Consider the following 19,180-nt stretch of genomic DNA (forward strand, 5'->3'; position numbering starts at 1 on the left):
TGCATGCCATAGCTACTTTTTTCTGATGCACAGTCAGCCAGGAAATCAGCTGCCTGAATATTCATGTTGCCTAGGCAACATGATGCAACTTGGAGTATTGTGTGCCTTCCCAACGAAACAAAAAGACAGCCAACACGAACGGATTGATTACATACAGAGCTTTGGAATGCTTCTAGCATAAAACATTTTTTTGTGAATTATGGGGCATGCAATACCTGCATTGCATATATGGATGGCAGTCCACTGACCACCGGGTCTTAATGTTTAAATCCTTTGGAGCTCTCTCAGTGTCACGTTCTGGTGGAGAAATTTTCTCCTGGGCTGCACTTATTTGAGTCCTCTCCACTTATGGGAACAGAAGGGACAATTGAAGACTCTGTTAGCATCTATGCATTACATTTTGATGAGTACCTATGATAGTTCCTTATGTGATGAAAAATGTGGTATCTTTCTCACGTGCTCAGAACCATACTCAGAAATACAGTTGGCTAAACCCTGTTAAATTTTTAGAAATCAATCATAAGCGTGTTTTGGTCTTTTTGTTGCTTCACATACAGCAAAGACATATCTGTGTAAGGATGGAATGACTGAATAGAACACACAATCTCTAGAAGCTGAGGTATAGTCATTCGTCATACTACGTCTAATAATTCTTTATCATGTACTTCAGATACAGCAAGTAAAATTTTATTGTAGTGACTTTTCTGGTCCCCTATTTTTATTACGTTCTAAAACTATCTATCATCTGGTATATTAAATAGTAAGCAACTTACATCATGTGATATGCAGTGTAGCACAGTTGCCAACTTTCACGTGGTAAATGAGCACCCTGATTTTCACAATAAGCCAAAAAATAAGCTAATTCCATTCCAAAACAGTAAGCCAAAAAACAAGCCAATTCCTAAGAATCCCAACACTCTCTGTGACTAGATCACCCTAGCATGCAGTCTGGGACTGGTGGGCCCATTGTGCATCCCTGACTCTCTCTCCACTTTGCTCCTGCTTGCACCCCTCCCCCCCCCGCCCCTGCTTGCTGGGAGCCAATCAAAAAAAAAAAAAAAAAAAAGGGATGTGACAGGCTAAAAACTAGCCAACAAGCAACTCATGCCAGTTAAGCCAAAAACAAGCCCAATGTCTGTGTTTTTCCCATGGGTTTGGCATGTCTGTAGCGTAGTTGTAGCCGTGTCAGTTCCAGGATATTAGAGAGACCAGGTGGGTGAGATAACACCTTTTACTGGACCAACTTCTGTTAGTGAGAGAGACAAGCGTTCGAGCTACACAGTGTAGCCTCTCTCTCTCACCAACAGAACTTGATCTAATAAAAGATATCACCTCACCCGCCTTGTCTCTCTTACCTTAAACTCACAGTTTTAAGCTAAACTAAATCTGGACATCAAAACAGCCAGTAGGTGGTCTTCAGACAAGATTTATAATTCATAGACTCATAGACTCAGAAGGGACCAATATGATCATCTAGTCTGATCTCCTGCACAAAGCAGGCCACAGAACCCTACCCATCCACTTCTATAACAAACCCCTAACCTATGTTCGAGTTACTGAAGTCTTCAAATTGTGGTTTGAAGACCTCAAGCTGCAGAGAATCCACTAGCAAGTGACCCGTGCCCCACGCTCCAGAGGAAGGCGAAAAACCTCCAGGGCTTCTGCCAATCTGCCCCAGAGGAAAATTCCTTCCCGACTCCAAATATGGCAATCAGCTAAACCCTGAGCATGTGGGCAAGACTCACCAGCCAGCACTCAGGAAAGAATTCTCTGCAGTAACTCAGATCCCATCCCATCCCACATCCCATCACAGACCACTGGGCATACTTATCTGCTGATAATCAAAGATCAATTGCCAAAATTAAGCTATCTCATCATACCATCCCTACGGTTTCTATCATGTGCATACTTGCTACTGCCATTTAAGTACTTTATTTAGGTACAGAAGATTTAAGTTTATTAAAAATATTAGCAATTGCGGAACTTTAAAGGATTCTGTTTGGTAGATTTTGAAGTATTATGAAGCTCTTATCTTTGACCGGGAATTGTATTTTTCTCGGGGCTGGCAGGTAACAAAAAACAGTTTCTTCATTATAATATTGCTTGTGTAATATCGTCCAAGTTGCAAAAATAAGTGTAATAGAACAGTGTCTTACAGAAGTTAAATGATGCTGAAAGGATGAAAATGCTGCACTTATAAAATATGTCATGCTAAAAAAAATTTTCTTGGAACTAGATTCACTGAAGGGAAAACAAATATTGTGATATGAAAACACGATACACTTCCTGCATCCTGTCATATGCTATATAAGACATTTTTCAGGGAGTGCATGTCGATATTGAAATAGCAGCATTGTAGCTATCTACAATTGGATTCAGAAAAAAGAAAACCTCATCTTAATTTTTCTCTTTATAGTGATTCTGTCACTCACATTGTGGCAGAGAACAATTCTTGTGCCGAAGTTTTGGAATGGCTGAGAGGACACAAGATGAGGGACAGTTCAAGGTTCGAACTTCTTGATATCTCTTGGTTCACAGCTTGCATGGAAGCTGGAAAACCAGTGGATTCAGAGAAGAAACATCGACTCATGGTAAGTCAGATACTTCAGTGTGAATGCAGGTTTTTTGACAATAAGCTTAAAAGTTAGGCTAATCAAGCAACTCTCACTTTCCTTCAGTGTAAACTTTGGGTATGTCTACACTACCTGCTGGATCAGAGGGTAGTAATCGATCTATTGGCGATCAGTTTATTGCTTCTAGTGTAGATGCAGATAAATCTATCTTTGATCACTCTGCCGTCGACTCTGAAACGCCACCACAGTGAGAGGCGGAAGCAGAGTCGACGGGGGAGCAGCAGTCGTTGATCCTGCACCACAAGGACACAAAGTAAGTGATTCTAAGTCAATCTAAGATACGTCGACTTCAGCTACGCTATTCTTGTCTCTGAAGTTGCGTATCTTAGATCGATCCCCTCAGTGCAGACCAGGCCTTGCTGTTGTGCATTTGCATTTAAATACTGGTTGAAAAATTCATATTGTTTTAATAAATTTGAAGGAAAATCCTTTTAGATAGTCATAGTTACCATGATCTGGTGTATTAGTACTGAAATAATACTATTCATCATTCATATAAATTTGGTGCCATTAAAGTAAAAAATTACCTCTCCCGAGAATTTACCTTTGCTATGGTATTTGTGATATTCCCATAAATACTTAAAATGGTAAGTACCTCAGACAGTGTGGTAAATGTAACTATGCTGGGTGGTACATGTCCCATTTTAATAACTCCCACTGTAATATTTTGCATTTTCAAAACAATGGACAAACATTTAAACCTGTACTGTTTAGAATTGATCTATGTGCCCCTGAGAATCTGTGAAAGGACTGGTGATGTAACCTGTGTGTAAAGGAGTAGTCATTGGAATTTAATATTATAGAATTGGTACTAGTGAGGAAAAATATGGTAAGGAATACAGGGGTTGCTTTATTGTATTGTGTCACAGAAAGATCTGTAGTGAAGAGGATACTAGACTATAGTATTTTTTCCCTATTTTGTGAATAGTGCAGGACCCCTTGTGTTGTGGATTGTGACATAGTAAACCGCTCTTGGAACTGCACTGTAGCTGATAAGGTAATACTGCAGTCAGGGTTTTAGTAATAAATGGTGTTCTGTAGTACCGCTGCAGGCTGCACACTGTGGAGTGTGATATACAGTGACAATATCCCTGACAATATCCCTACAAGCTGTGTACTGTCGATGGTGACTTAGTACCACTGGACGATTTACAGCAGTGATACTCAGGCCTACATGGTTCAGCAGCCAAATTAGTGAGAAACATTACCCAAAAGAGCCACAGTAGTGTGAATTCATTGTTTCATTTACTATAGTACTATATATTCATACTGAAACAGTATGAAAGAAGAAATATTTTGTTTGTGTTTGGGTACACATATACACACACACACACACACACACATATATATATATATATATATATATATATATTCTCACAGCAAAATGACTGACCAAGTATTATACTGAGTACAATTGGTTAATAATGTAGTAAAAACCAAACGTATGTTGGCAGAGATAGGGGCCTGATCCAGAGCCCTTTGAAATCAATGAGAAGATGTCTATTGACTTTCAAAGGGCTAGGATTAGGTAACTCTAGTACCGCTGTAGAGCTATATTGTAGAAAGTGATAGACAATAGGATCCTACAAAATTTGCCGTGTATAGTTTAGTGTTGTGTATAATATGTACAAATGATCCAGCAATGTCATTTTTTTCTTTTTATTCCTCTTCTTCATTAATATATGAAGAATGATCTTCCTATTAAATACCCCTGAAATACTGTGGTTCCTGGGTCACTTTCCAGTGCCAGAAACCAAATCCTGATATGGAATCTAGTCTCTGAAATTTAAGATGGAGAATGCCTGTTCAGTAAGATTTTAAAAAATGAGTACACCAGGTGGCACTATTGCTCTCAGGCTCAGAATAATATGGCAGCATGTGTTTATATTTTTATTGCTCATTTTCCACTGAACCTGCTGAAGGGATAATGCTCTAAATAAATTCAAGCAGATCATAAATTAAAACAAAAACCATATAATTATTACATTATGCAATCTCTTAGAGACAGAGGTCATGAAGGTATGAATTCTGGATTACTTTCAAACTTAAGTGACTGAAAATGTTCAAAAAAGCAAAACTAAACCGAACCTTTAAACTTTGTTGAGTATTTAACTTTCAGATGCAGAGTTAAACCAAATGCCCCATTATTTACTTTCAATTTAATGTTGGCAACATCTAAATTCCCACAGCTTCAAATTTTCAAGAAAATATGCTAATATAGACTGTGTTTTTTTTTTAAGGGAGCGAGTTCAAATAAATCTTGGTAAAGTTTAATTTCTTATCCGGATATCAATAAAAACCCTAGTGAACAGTAATCTGCATTAGTTTTCTTGCATGTACAGTAAGAGGTTCTATCTGGATTTCTGGAAGAGCTAGCCTTACTGAAAAAGCAAGTAATACTAAGGTATGATCATTATGTAACTATGAGACCAATTCTGCAAGTGAGATCTTCCACTTATATCAGGGTATAAATATTTCATACAAATAAATGCAGAGCCTAATAAGCACAGTACCACATAGTTATAAATGTGTGTAATAGTTAACTTAAAATATGCATTGTTTAGACAGAGCTTAAAGTAATAAATACTGTTGTACAATAAAATATTTTAAATATAGGAAAGAAAAGACAATGTAGAAGTTCAGTGAATTTAAAACAGTCTCATCATGACTGTGTTACCAGGAAAGGCTCTGTACAGAATTGCTTCTGCGTCAAGGAATGAGAGAGTCATGAAATCCAGGTTAACTGTTTATTAAAATACTAGGCCAAATCCATGTCTCATGTAATTGGAGTTACACCATGTACAAATTTGGCCCATTATAATAGTCTTGTTAAATGTAAAATGAATGTGAATTTGAAAAATCTAAGCTCAGGCTGTATCACAAAGGGTCCTTTTCTAAAAAGAATGGATGGCAGTGGGTAAAAACTTTGTGGGAAATCCTGGTCCCACTGAAGTCAATGGAAAAATTCCCATTTACTTCATAGCATCAATATTTCACCCTTCTGGTTTTATTGGTCTATTTGGGATGCTGGGGTTCCTCCAGGACTTCTGTTTTAATGCATTACTAGAAGGTAATGTCCATGTCCATGGCCGTGCATAACAAGGGGAATAAAAACAGGCTTACAGACCATTATGTAATAAATTAATTAAAACCTCTTTAAAATACAGTTTTCTCTGATTGTGAATACCTTGTGAGGTACTCTAATACTGAAGTGATGGACACAATATAAAAAACAGAACTAAGCTGATAGGAGTTCTTACTGTAACATCTTACTATTCATACTGTAATAATTAGCCTTTGTGGCTGCCAGCTGCTGTTACATTTCCTAGGCTCTTCAGATGTGGTGATTAAGCCTCATCTTTAAAGGAAAATCAAAATATTTCTCTGTTTTACAGACTACTTATTAGGGCTTCTGCCCCACCTACAACAAAGAATCCCTCAATGCACCTAGCCTGATCATCATATTTGAATCAGTTTTGTTGACAGTGACAGCAATGACATGGTCAAGTAGCCTTCGCAGATGTTGTAATGCAATGGAGGTCCTCAAATGTTGGGATGCAGTGATGTTTCCTGGCTAATGTCAATAAAAAATATAAGACAACAAGGAAGCTTTAAAGAGAAAGGGGATAATAAGAAAAAAAAGATTAAGTCATGAGGAACAGAATGGGAGAAATATTTCATATGGTGCTGACACCCCCAGAAATAAAATGAAAACAGGAAACGAGCCTGATAAACCCATCCCCACCCTGTCCTCTTCTCCCCACTCATACAGTTCTGGAAGTGAGCATGGCTTGCTAGTATGAGTTTTCCATCTTCTTTATCTATGCAGCTGGATCCACGTAGCTAATAAAAATGTGTCAGGCTGACCTTGCTGCTGAATGAATTGGTCTACGATAGGGTCAATAATATCCATAACTGCTGATTATTTTTTGTGGGGGAATTTAGTCTTTAGCTGGCAAGGGGTTAGGTTTCAGCACTTATATGCAGTAATTAAATTTGAAAGATTTAGTTTGGACTGTGGTAGATATCGTGGTGTATTGCAGTCCTGTAAAGATGGAAAGTAGTAATGTGGTCATAAAGGGATTAACTGGGTTACTCAGATTATTGTGGTTTGGAGCCATGCTCCACTCTTCCGCTACTTACTGTTTAGGTAATGTCTGTTTTCACTCTCTCTGTTGCTATGTTGTTCAATAAAGCAACAGATTCCTGGGCTGCCATCCACTTCTGAGTGTGTTATGCACTGAGTAGTTCCTTTACAAAAGAAAGATACTAGCATACTCTCAAAAATAGCACAAAAGTATCTGTGGTTAAGCTAAGTCACACTGGGGACACATCACTTGAAAGTAACAGAGGAGGAGAAGGACCTCAGAGGATTGGTTGATCACAGGATGACTATGAGCTGCCAATGTGATATGGCTGTGAAAAAAGCTAATGCAGTCTTGGGATGCATCAGGCAAGGTATTTCCAGTAGAGATAAGGAGATGTTAGTACTGTTATACAAGGCACTCATGAGACCTCATCTAAAATATTGTGTGCAGTTCTGGTCTCCCATATTTAAGAAGGATGAATTCAAACTGGAACAGGTACAAAGAAGGGGTACTAGGATGATCTGAGGAATGAAAAACCTGTCTTTATGAAAGGAGACTCAAAGAGCTTGGCTTGTTTAGCCTAACCAAAAGAAGGCTGCGGGGAGATATGATTGCCCTCTATAAATATATCAGAGGGATAAATACCAGGGAGGGAGAGGAATTATTTAAGCTCAATACCTATGTGGACAGAAGAACAAATGGATATAAACTGGCCATCAGGAAGTTTAGACTTGAAATTAGAAGAAGGTTTCTAACCATCAGAGGAGTGAAGTTCTGGAACAGCCTTCCAAGGGAAGTGGTGGAGGCAAAAGACATATCTGGCTTCAAGACTAAGCTTGATAAATTTTTGAAAGGGATGGTATGATGGGATAGCCTAATTCTGGCAATTAATTGATCTTTGATTATTAGCGGTAAATATGCCCAATGGCCTGTGATGGGACACTAGATAGGGTGGGATCTGAGTTACTACAGAGAATTCTTTCCTGGGTGTCTGGCTGGTGAGTCTTGCCCACATGCTCAGGGTTTAGCTGATCGCCATATCTGGGGTTGGGAAGGAATTTTCCTCCAGGGCAGAGGCAGAGGCCCTGGGTTTTTTTTTTTTGCCTTCCTCTGCAGCATGGGGCATGGGTCATTTGCTGGAGGATTCTCTGCACCTTGAAGTCTTTAAACCACAAGCTGATGACTTGAGTAGCTCAGCCATTGGTCAGGGGTTTGTTGCAGGAGTGGGTGGATGAGATTCTGTGGCCTGCGTTGTGCAGGAAGTCAGACTAGAAGATCATAATGGTGCCTTTTGACCTTGAAGTCTGAGAACAAAACATGGACGCTATTCACAAATCAGGGTAAAGTTAGAGAGAGATTTAACCTCTAAGAAGCTACCATACCCTTTACAGCACACCGTAAATTGCAGCTTTACCCATCAGTTTTACTCTGTCTCCCCTTTTTGAGCCAATATTGTAAGATCTCTAGTATGGCACTAACTTTGCACAAATGAGGTAAATGCTGTTTTGAACAATAAATATGTTGAATCTGAGAAGGTCAGCCAGAGGAAGTGGGGGATTTTCCAAATCACCATTGGGATTTGAATGCCCTTATCTCATTAAAATGATGGAGTATCTAAATCTCTTGGGTGGATCTGGAAAATTTCAGCCATATTATCCATATTGTATGCAGAACCCAGGCACTGGTGCAGGTCAGTAACTGACTGTGAAGTATCCAAACTTCAGATAACCCAAGATTTAAAGACAGAAGATAGAAAGTTAAGGGAGTGATGGAAGGCATCCAAGTGAGTATGGTCACACCTCAGTTTAAATATACAGATCAATAGAGCTTGCGGCTGTGGTAGTAAGTGTCTAGTGGCTATCTTCACTGAAATAAAAACATTCATGGATAATACATAAAAAGCGCTCTTTTATTAAATCAGTGAACAAGTTGCATTCCTTCTATCTATACGTTCATAGATAAGCCAGTTGTGGTTTATCTATTAACGTATTCCCCATTCTGCAGCGCACTCTCACCACTGTTTTAGCACAGCTTGGCTTGTGCTCACACAATATACTGTGTTTAAAAAACATTAAATCTTGTTCATTCTCTCTTTAACATTATACTTTTCTTTGTTCCTCTCATATATGTCTTTGTGTCTGCATTGATTAAAAAAATTAAAATAGAGCAAAGTAGGCCTTTCCAAGGTTAGCCACGAACCTGGGACTCTCTTACACTGTAACCAACTGCAGTGAGACTAAGATATTGTCTGGCTCATGAAGCACTGAAAGTATCATTGTACAAGGAATAACAGTGAGCTTTTCTGTTCAGAATACTGCCATCTTAATGGTTCACTTCTACTATATGGGCTCCATTTGGCTGAATTTATCTCACATTCAGAAAAAAGAGATGGAAATGAGAGCAGCATTCATTTGCACCTATTTTGGGGAAAACCCAGAGATTTGGTCTTATCCAATTAGATATTTTATATTTCTAGCATTAAAGAATCAGGAGTTCAGTACTTATACTTCTATAAAAGGGGAAAGGAAATGCAGACATGACTAAGAGGTTGGCATTCTTCCCATAGATGGAAGTAACAAGCACTATGGCAGGGAAATTTATACAGAGAAACAGAGCTTTTGAAAGGTTTAAAACTCTTTACTCACATGCACCCTAATGGAAAATGTGTAGATGTTCTGTAGCAGTTGTGTAGATATTATGAGCTACTTGTCAAAGTAACTAGGATACCTACATACCAGGTGTGACAAAGTTCCTCCTCTACCTTGGTGGGTCCTGTGCTTATTGGCAGATTTGCTCACCTCAGTGATCTATCCCACAGTCTGGATCAACTCCTCCTGTGTCTGATCAGGAGTTGGGAGGTTTGGGGGGAACCTGGGCCCGCCCTCTACTCCGGGTTCCAGCCCACGGCCCTATGGATTTGCAGCTGTATATAGTGCCTCTTGTAACAGCTATGTGACAGTTACACCTCTCTGAGCTACTTCCCCAAGGCCTCCTCCAAACACCTTCTTTATCCTCACCACAGGACCTTCCTCCTGGTGTCTGATAACACTTGTACTCCTTAGTCCTCCAGCAGCACACCCTCTCAGTCTCAGCTCCTTGTGTCTCTTGCTCCCAGCTCCTCACACACACTTCCTCTCCTCTGGCTACTCCCCCATCTGATTGGAGAGAGCTCCTTTTAAAACCCAGGTGCCCTGATTAGCCTGCTTTGATTGGCTGCAGGTGTTCTAATCAGCCTGTCTGCCTTAATTGGTTCTAGCAAGTTCCTGACTACTCTAGTGCAGACTCTGCTCTGATCACTCAGGGAACAGAAAACTACTCACCCAGTGACCAATATATTTGCCCTCTACCAGACTCCTGCACCCCACTGGCCTGGGTCTGTCACACAGGGCATTTTCAAATTGCTTTGGCCCTTGTTTAATTGATCATAATCTGCATTTTATAGGCAAGAGCGATCTAGAGCTATGGAAGAGAGAGATTAATACATCCTTTTCAATCCTATTAGTAGCTGTTTCTATACAGTGCAGTAAATTGGCTGGAAGTGGCATGGCAAAATGTGTGGTTGGAGTTGGAGAGCTGCAGTCAGGGGCGGCTCCAGGCCCCAGCACGCCAAGCGCGTGCTTGGGGCGGTATGCCGCAGGGGGCGCTCTGCCGGTCGCCAGAAGGGCAGCAGGCAGGTTGCCTTCGGCGGCATGCCTGCGGAGGGTCCGCTGGTCCTGCGGCTCTGGTGGACCTCCCGCAGGAGTGCCTGCGGAGGTCCACTGGTCCCGCAGCTTCAGTGGAGCTGTGGGACCAGAAGACCCTCTGCAGGCATGCCTGTGGGAGGTCCACCGGAGCTGCGGGACCGGCCACCGGCAGAGCGCCCCCTGCAGCATGCCACCGTGTTTGGGGCAGCGAAATGTCTAGAGCCGTCCTGGCTGCAGTGTAATTCTTGCTGGACAGAGATATTTGGATTTGTCCCATAATCTATACAAACAATAATCTCCCATCTGTTCTCCTCACTAAAAAGCAAAATAAACCTTGCTCTTATGTTTTGTTGATGATAGAAAGACAATTTCTTTAGTGTTCATGCTGGCACCTTAACGGGCCCTACAAATCAGACTACAGTAATTATAGTTTGCATACTTTTTTCTACTGATTTCTGTCCCAAGTTTGTTCTGTTAATTATATAATCAGGTCTTGTTAATTAAAAACATAACCTTTGTGGATACTATTGATGGGAAAAAGCTCATATAATTTTCCAAAGGCAGGATGTGAATGTGCCATCTTACCATTCTCTTGGACACATAGGAAGAGTTTCTGCTTTATTATTGCTCTTGATATGTTCTCAGCCTACCTGCCTGATACCTGCATTCAATTCCACCATGGATTATTCTTCGCAGGACTCTAGTTCTTGGATAGCTGCCTTTGCAGCCTAATGAAAATAATGCCTTACTATATATTCCATTCAGTAACATTCTTTTTGTTCACCATCTTCCCAGTGGCATTGTACGTTACCTATAATCAGTCATAGTGCTTATGATTTAAAGTCAGTTTAAAAGTCTCATTCATGAAAGTATACAAGAGTGGCAGAGTAATGCTGCTGACCCTCGCTGAAACACTCTTTGGCTATTCACTATAACAGCCTTAAACAGACAGGCAATAAGTTCCTTCCTTTCAAAATTGTCAGTAAATTCTCTTTCTTCAGCAGCATAAAAATTACCTTGAGTTTCTGAGAGTACCATTACATAACTGGATATATTCTTCTGTTCTCCACTGGCTCATATCCAATGGCAGTTTTAAATGAAATAATATAAACATAAGAGCTTATTTAGTGTGGTTGTAATTGTCTCTTTGCATACATATTATAGAGAAAGTGGTCATCTTTCCATTGTTGAGGTGGAAGCAAGCTTCCCATTATAAGCCTGATTTTTTGTCTTCCTCTCTGACTTCACGAGAATTAAACCAGTTCAACTGGAGTATGTGTAATGACAATTTATGTTCTTTCAACCTTAACTATTCTAGTTTGGGAATCTTGCTTCACTAAAGCAGTGTTATTTAGGTCATACCTACTGGTGTTAGCACCACAGTATAGATGTTTCCTACACTGATGGAATGGGTTTCTCTGTCCCTGTAGATAATCTACTGTCCTGAGTGGTGGTAGGTAGGTCAAAGAATTCTTTCATCAACCTTGCTGCATCTACTTTGGGGGTTATGTTGGTGCAACTACAGTGGACAAGGGTGTGAATTTTTCATACCCTTCAGCAACATAGCTAGGTCAATCTAAATGTTAAACAAAGACCAAGGCCTTGATGTTTACACTGCATGGGTATAGTTTCTTCCAACTCTACCACTGACCTCCTGCGTACCCTTGTGAAAGTTGCTTAACTTCTCTCTGCCTCATTTTCCCTTTTGGAAACTAGGGGTAATAATATTTACTTATTCTTGGTAATATTTCAATAGGGGTAGAGAGATCTATGCAGGTATTTTATACCTCGCACTTCTGTTGGGGATGAAAAAGTGGGGAAAAGTTTCATGGGATGGAGGGAGGACCATGACATTTTTCCAGTTCAGGCACTGACTTTTGTGTAAAGTATTTCGAGATCCTTGGACATAAATCATAGGTAAATGTAAAGTAATAATAAAAATATATTTATGGCAGCAACTAGAATATAAGCAAATGTTTGATTTAAGCAGTTGCTTAATGGCTCGTCGTTATTTGTCTTCTCTACAATGTCCTTGTAATCCAGCGTTGGTTGATTCGAATGATCCATAGAGTTTTTAAGTAATTGGTACAGCCAATAGAAATCTACATGCATGGTGTTTCTGGAGAAATAGAGCATGCATGGTAATTGCCGCAGAAATCAGTTTTCTCAATGGATTGTAGGAAAGTTATTTGTTTTCCCAGAAAAATGTTAAGTTAAGGTATTGCAAATGAAATTAATGGATGATTTCACTATTCTGTTGTTTTGAGAGCATATTTTTGGTGTTCCAGACTATTTGACAGACTCAGTACTTTTTTCCTCCTCTCTGTTCAGATGCAACAAGCTTATCCTGCTACTTCGGATACACCTGAATCAGAAACGTCATCATTTGTTGCAGGCACAGTCTCCCAGTATGCATGTCAAAGGAGGACCACTTTAAATAACTGCAACAAAAAGTTCACGGTAATAGATTTTCCATGAAACCTACAGCTGAGGAAAGTAAACTAATATAGTTCTTGTGTCAATGTCATCCACATTACAGTTGACAAATTCACAATGAAATGTGCACCATGAGGAGTGGAATTTATGAACCTGAAGAATCTAAACTTAAATTGATCTTAAGTGTAGGGCTGTCAAACGATTAAAAAACTTAATTGTGATTAATCGAGCTGTTAAACAAAAATAGAATTCCATTTATATAAATATTTGTCAAGTATCAGAAGGGTAGCCATGGTAGTCTGTGTCCACAAAAACAACGAGGCATCTGGTGGTACCTTAAAGCCTAACAGACTTATTTGGGCATAAGCTTTTGTGGCTAAAAATCCTCACTGCATCTGAAGAAGTCGGGCGAGGGGTACATGTTAATCCATGAAAGCTTATGCCCAAATAAATCTGTTAGTCTTTAAGATGCCACCAGACTCCTCCTCATAAATATTTGTGGATGTTTTTCTACATGTTAAAATATATTGATTTCACTTACAACACAGAATATAAAGTATACAGTGCTCACTTTATATTTATTTTTTATTATAAATATTTGCACTGTAAAAATAAAAGAAATAGTATTTTTCAATTCACTTAATACAAGTACTGTAGTGCAATCTCTTTATCATGAAAGTTGAACTTACAAATGTAGAATTATGTACAAAAAATAACTGCACTCAAAAACAAAGCAATGTAAAACTTTAGAGCCTACAAGTCCATTCAGTCCTACTTCTTGTTCAGCCAGTCGCTCAGACAAACAAGTTTGTTTACATTTGCAGGAGATAATGCTGCCCACTTCTTGTTCACAATGTCACCTGAAAGTGAGAACAGGTGTTCGCCTGGGACTGTTGTAGCTGGCATTGCAAGATATTTACGTGCCAGATATGTTAAAGATTCATATGTCCCTTCATGATTCGACCACCATTCCAGAGGACATGTGTCCATGCTGATGATGGATTGTGCTTGATAATGATCCAAAGAAGTGCAAACCAACACACTTTCATTTTCATTATCTGAGTTAGATGCCACCAGCAGAAGGTTGATTTTTTTTTTTTTTTTTTTTGTGGTTTGGGTTCTGTAGTTTCCGCATTGGAATGTTGCTCGTTTAAGACTTCTGAAAGCATGCTCCAAATCTCATCCTTCTCAGATTTTGGAAGGCACTTCAGATTCTTAAATGTTGTGTTGAGTGCTGTAGCTATCTTTAAAAATGTCACATTGGTACCTTCTTTGTGTTTTGTCAAATCTGCAGTGAAAATGTTCTTAAAACGAACAACATACTGAGTCATCGTCCGAGACTGCTATAACATGAAATATATAGCAGAATGTGGGTAAAACACAGAGCAGGAGACATACAATTCTCCCCCAAGGAGTTCAGTCACAAATTTTATTAACGCATTATTTTTTTTAACAAGTGATATCAGCATGGAAGCATGTCCTCTGGAATGCTTCCCAGAGCATGAAGGGTCACACATTAATACCTTGCAACGTCAGCTACAAAAGTTCCTTGCGAATGCCTGTTCTCACTTTCAGGTGACATTGTAAATAAGAAGTGGGCAGCATTACCTCCTGTAAATGTAAACAAACTTGTTTCTCTTAGCATTTGGCTGCACAAAAAGTAGGACTGAGTGGACATGTAGGCTCTAAAGTTTTACATTGTTTTGTTTTTGAGTGCAGTTATGTAACAAAAAAAATCTACATTTGTAAGTTCACATTTCATGATAAAGAGATTGCACTATGGTACTTGTATGAGGTGAATTGAAAAATACTATTTCTTTTATCATTTTTACACTGCAAATATTTGTAATAAAAATAATATAAAGTGAGCACTGTACACTTTGTATTCTGTGTTGTAATTGAAATCAGTATATTTGAAAATGTAGAAAAACATCCAAAATATTTATTAAATTTCAATTAGTATTCTATTGTTTAACAGTGTGATTAAAACTGTGATTAATCATGATTAATTTTTTTATTATGATTTTTTTTGAGTTAATCGTGTGAGTTAACTGTGTTTAATTGACAGCCCTACTTAAGTGTAATTATGTCTTTTAAATGTTGCTATTGAAAAGTTAGCTTGGTGGATATTTAAATGCTGTATTAATAGCTTTCAATTGCTAATTTTAAATATATTACTTTCAATATACTGTTCTTATAGTATGTTTAAAAATATCTTTTGACCTTTCATTACAATATCACCTGATAGAATGAGGGCCCAGCTATACAATGAGTTGTTAGAACATTTTATCTAAAATGGATTGGTCTTGGCCAATCAGAATGCAAAGATATAGTACAATTTTGAATTTTTTCCATTATGCAATTCCATGAATTCTGGTTGTGAAGCTCTTATTTTAATAATAATTTTAGATATGAATAATTATTCAAACATATCTTAATTTATTTAAGCATTTTAGGATAAAAAGAAAAATGTAATTACTTTCTAGTTAAATAGGCATCTCAAAAATTGTCATATGCTGTACTTACTTTCCTAATATTATAGATTTGTACACCCTTCCTGTGTACTTCATGTGTTTACATATGTGTAACTATAAAACACATCTCTAACTACAGTTCTGTTTATTAATAGTAATACTTGACATGTACACTGTGTGTGTGTGTATATATATATATATATATATATATATAAATAAAATTTTATTTATAAGATCCACATAAAAATATGTTAAAATGGAACTAAAGTTGAGAATATATACTCATAATTTAAGAGTAGAAACACTGTAGCGGTTGTACTTAATCCAAAACCAAGTATTACAAACCCTTGAAAGTCGGAATTAATGTTGAATTTAAAAGAAACCTAAATATTTTCATGTCTGGAAATGCAGTTAAGTCACCCTAACAACTTTATATCCTTCCTGTAGCGATGCTATGTAATAATCATGTGACTATGATTTGTGCATAATAGTGTTTGTGGTCCTAGATGAGATTAAACTGATTTTAAGAATACATTAGATTATTTTTTTTTCATTTTTTTCCTCTCATGGCATCATTACTATGTGGCATTTGGATTAATGGTCTTTGTTGTTGTTCTTCATAACTGAAATATACTACTTGAGCAGGAATTGGTGAACAACATTTTGCCCTGGAGAATTTTAAAAAACCTGCCATCTATTTTGACCCACAGTGAAATTGAGGCTACATGCTACCCATAAGCAGACACCCTCTTTCAAAATGGTCACTGTCTTCCACTGTCCCTAAAAGGAGTGAGGCCAAGCCATGCAAAGGAAGGTTTGTGGACCTCTATCTTGTCAGGACCTGTAATCTCCCTTAAGGGTATTGGGAACAATGGTGGTTCCCATCTACATTTTTCATGTAGCTGGAGTTGAGTAACTTAGGTCGACTTAGCTCCATAGTGTAGACCTGCCCTTAGTCACTGTATAGATCAACTATTTGAGAGATTGTGTGGCAATTAGTCACCCTTGTCCCCATTAAACTATTTACTTTTTCATCGGCTTCACTTTCAGATAAAATGGTTTGTTGTGAGTTTGTTGTGTATTTCCTTCTTGATGGTGCCATCTAACTAGATGACAGAGCTTATGAACCTATCAAACATTTCCATCTCAAAGCTACAAAATAGACCTGCTTGTTAGGGCTGCTTTCCTTTCACACCCAAGAGTTGCAATGACGTCAGCTGGGGCCTTGCATTGCAAGGAATGCAGGAGTAGATTCCCTTATCTGGAGCAATAGAGGTCACTTTGCCTAATGTCACAGAAGTTTGATTTTCAGTGTTGAGTTGTGTTGTGATGTCAGTCTTGTATTAAAATCATAATTCATATACTTGAATAAAAGTATTCCAACAGATTTTTCAGTGCAAGTACTTAACTACAATGAAGCAGCTGTATAATTCAGTTGTGCAAGTTATGGGCAGCCAATCATTAAATGACAAACTGTCTCTGGCTCGCTTACATATAGGTCCAAACTCTCTTGAATTATGTGTTGGTGATAGAATCTCTTTATAACAGTTGTATTCTGAGAGACAAACATGTTCCCTTTGCTCTCATATTTTAGGCAACCAGTGATTGCTTTTCTTGGTGCTAATGATTTTTGGCTTTTCCTATTACTAGATGGCATAGGATGAAAGAATTATTTGCTTCTGCATTCTTGAATGAGCTCTGGAATTCTTCCTTTACCACTGACCCTTGAGGCCCTGGCATCCCATTTTAAGTTCTTCTTTTGGAAGAGCAGTTGCTGAGTAGAGGCAATTAAATGTGACATCTCCTATACTACCTATCAGAACAAGAAAACAGGCATTTTGTTAACATGGCAGTGATGTGAGAGTGACAAAGCTTAGATTATGCTTTCTTGGGAGATATGGTCCTTGGTGACTACTTTCAGGTAATAAAACTTTAGTTATCAGTTTGTATACTGAATCTCAACCCATATGCACTTGGCAACCTAGATCTCATTAGAATGGCAACGATATTTGAATAGATCATGTGATGACAACCTGTGGACTAGTGTAGGCCACGTGTAATAGATATGCTCGATTATCTCATATTTCCATGTTATTGTATGAGCCAATGACTTTTTAATCTCATCACCTTGCATGGTCTTTCATACCAGCAACTCTCAACCACCCCAATCAACCCATTTAGGCTTGATTTACATATTAGGCTTGATTCTTTGATACACCATAGAAAGGAGAGGCTGCAGTACCATGATTTTCAGCTGCCCATCCTCAGCACAAGTTACAGCTGCAGGAGAGCAGCTTTAATTATTGCCCAGCATGCCTCCTCCCCTCCTTGAGGGAGTAAAGGGATTTAAGAGTTCCCCTTAGACCTCTGCATAGGCTATCCAGATTTTGGGGCCAGATGTATAGATAAAGCACTTATTTTGTCCTATTACCCTACCATCAAGCAGGTGTAGGGGAGGAGAAAGAAAGGTGAGGAGTGGGATATGATGAGAGTCTTGGTTTTGCATACATGAGCCCAGTGATGGGTGTTGTGTTTTGCTGTTATCTTATGCTAGCAGCACACTACTACTTCCTCAGGAGCTGGGTACAAGCGGCGTGTGAGGCAAAATGCCTTGTACTACTGCCCCTGGCCAGTTTAATTACCATCTGTTGTTGAAATCTGTGCCTAATGACACAAACTATCGCATAGTATGTAACAGACAGAATACATGAAAGTTTCTTAATTTGCAGAAAACAGGGAAGAAAAAGAAGGGGGAATATACTTTAAAAACCTATGACTGTTGAATCCATGAAATGAAGTGATTAACACACACAATCGTAAGAGCTGAGATGGAGTTATAAAAGCTGTATATATACCATAGATTAGTAGAGAGCACCATGATTTCCTTATTCAAACAACTAAAGGCCTGATCCTGTAACCCTGACGCCATCAGCAGTCCTGTTGTCTAATTGTGTGAATATGGATAATTCAGATGAGCAAGGTTGCAGGATCATAGCAAGATATGTTGGACCAGAGATGGTTGTTTAATACATTTTCTTCGCATCTGTCTTAAACATTAATATTATGATAGAATATAATAGCAAAGTAATGTTCTAAAATTAATGTATGAATAGCGAGTTACCTTTCTCTCCCCTCAAAAAGTGCACATGGGAAGCTGCATCTTGTTTTTATGTGATAAAATAAACATTGTCATTCGGCTTTGCCTAAGAGGGAGAGTTGATTTGAATATTAATACTGGCTTGCAATAAAACTCAAGACAGACATTTTTCTTAGTGAATAATACAGTTTAATTCTTACAGAAGAAGCTAATTAAGTCAGAGGCAAATAGTTCTGTGCTTCTGAGGCTTATTACCAATGTTATTGAACATTACTCTACTCTGGCTGTTACTCATGGTAATAAAAATGAGAATGTTTAGCATGGATAAGACTCGGACTTTAAGGCCAGAAGGGATCATCTAGTCTGATGTCCTGCACATTGCATGCCACAGAACCTCACCTGTCCAAGGACACCTTATTGTCTGTCTTTCCATTTTGTTAGTGGAAAAAACAATGGTTGTTTAATTTTCTTTTCTGTTCATTTTGCATGTGATTATTGAACCTAAAGAAATATGTTACAAAAGTCAGCTGTCTCAGTGACTCCAGTAACTTAATAAATTTATTTTTATTATTTTAAATCAGACTAACAAGGCCCTAGCTTTAATTTTACAATCAACTTTGGGTTCTTGTAGGCGGAAATACATTAAACTAAACATATGCCCCACAACATCCTCTAGCTCCTCAAGACATAATATTTTTATAAGAAAATTTCTAGATGATGTGTCAAAATAGCAACATAAGTTATGCTCTATGTGTACCTAACCAAAAGG

At 38.3% G+C, this 19,180-nt stretch overlaps 1 protein-coding gene across 1 annotated transcript in view; it reads left to right on the forward strand.

Annotated features, from left to right (window-relative positions):
* DNTT (DNA nucleotidylexotransferase) overlaps positions 1-19,180 on the forward strand; it is a 158,321-nt gene that overhangs the window by 6,962 nt on the left and 132,179 nt on the right. Inside the window, exons 2-3 of the mRNA XM_050959508.1 lie at positions 2,417-2,591; positions 12,736-12,864. Coding sequence (XP_050815465.1) covers positions 2,417-2,591; positions 12,736-12,864 — 304 coding nt within the window. The remainder of the gene's footprint in view (positions 1-2,416; positions 2,592-12,735; positions 12,865-19,180) is intronic.

The sequence above is a fragment of the Gopherus flavomarginatus genome, chromosome 6, assembly GCF_025201925.1.
Source record: "Gopherus flavomarginatus isolate rGopFla2 chromosome 6, rGopFla2.mat.asm, whole genome shotgun sequence".
NCBI classification, from domain to species: domain Eukaryota; kingdom Metazoa; phylum Chordata; order Testudines; family Testudinidae; genus Gopherus; species Gopherus flavomarginatus.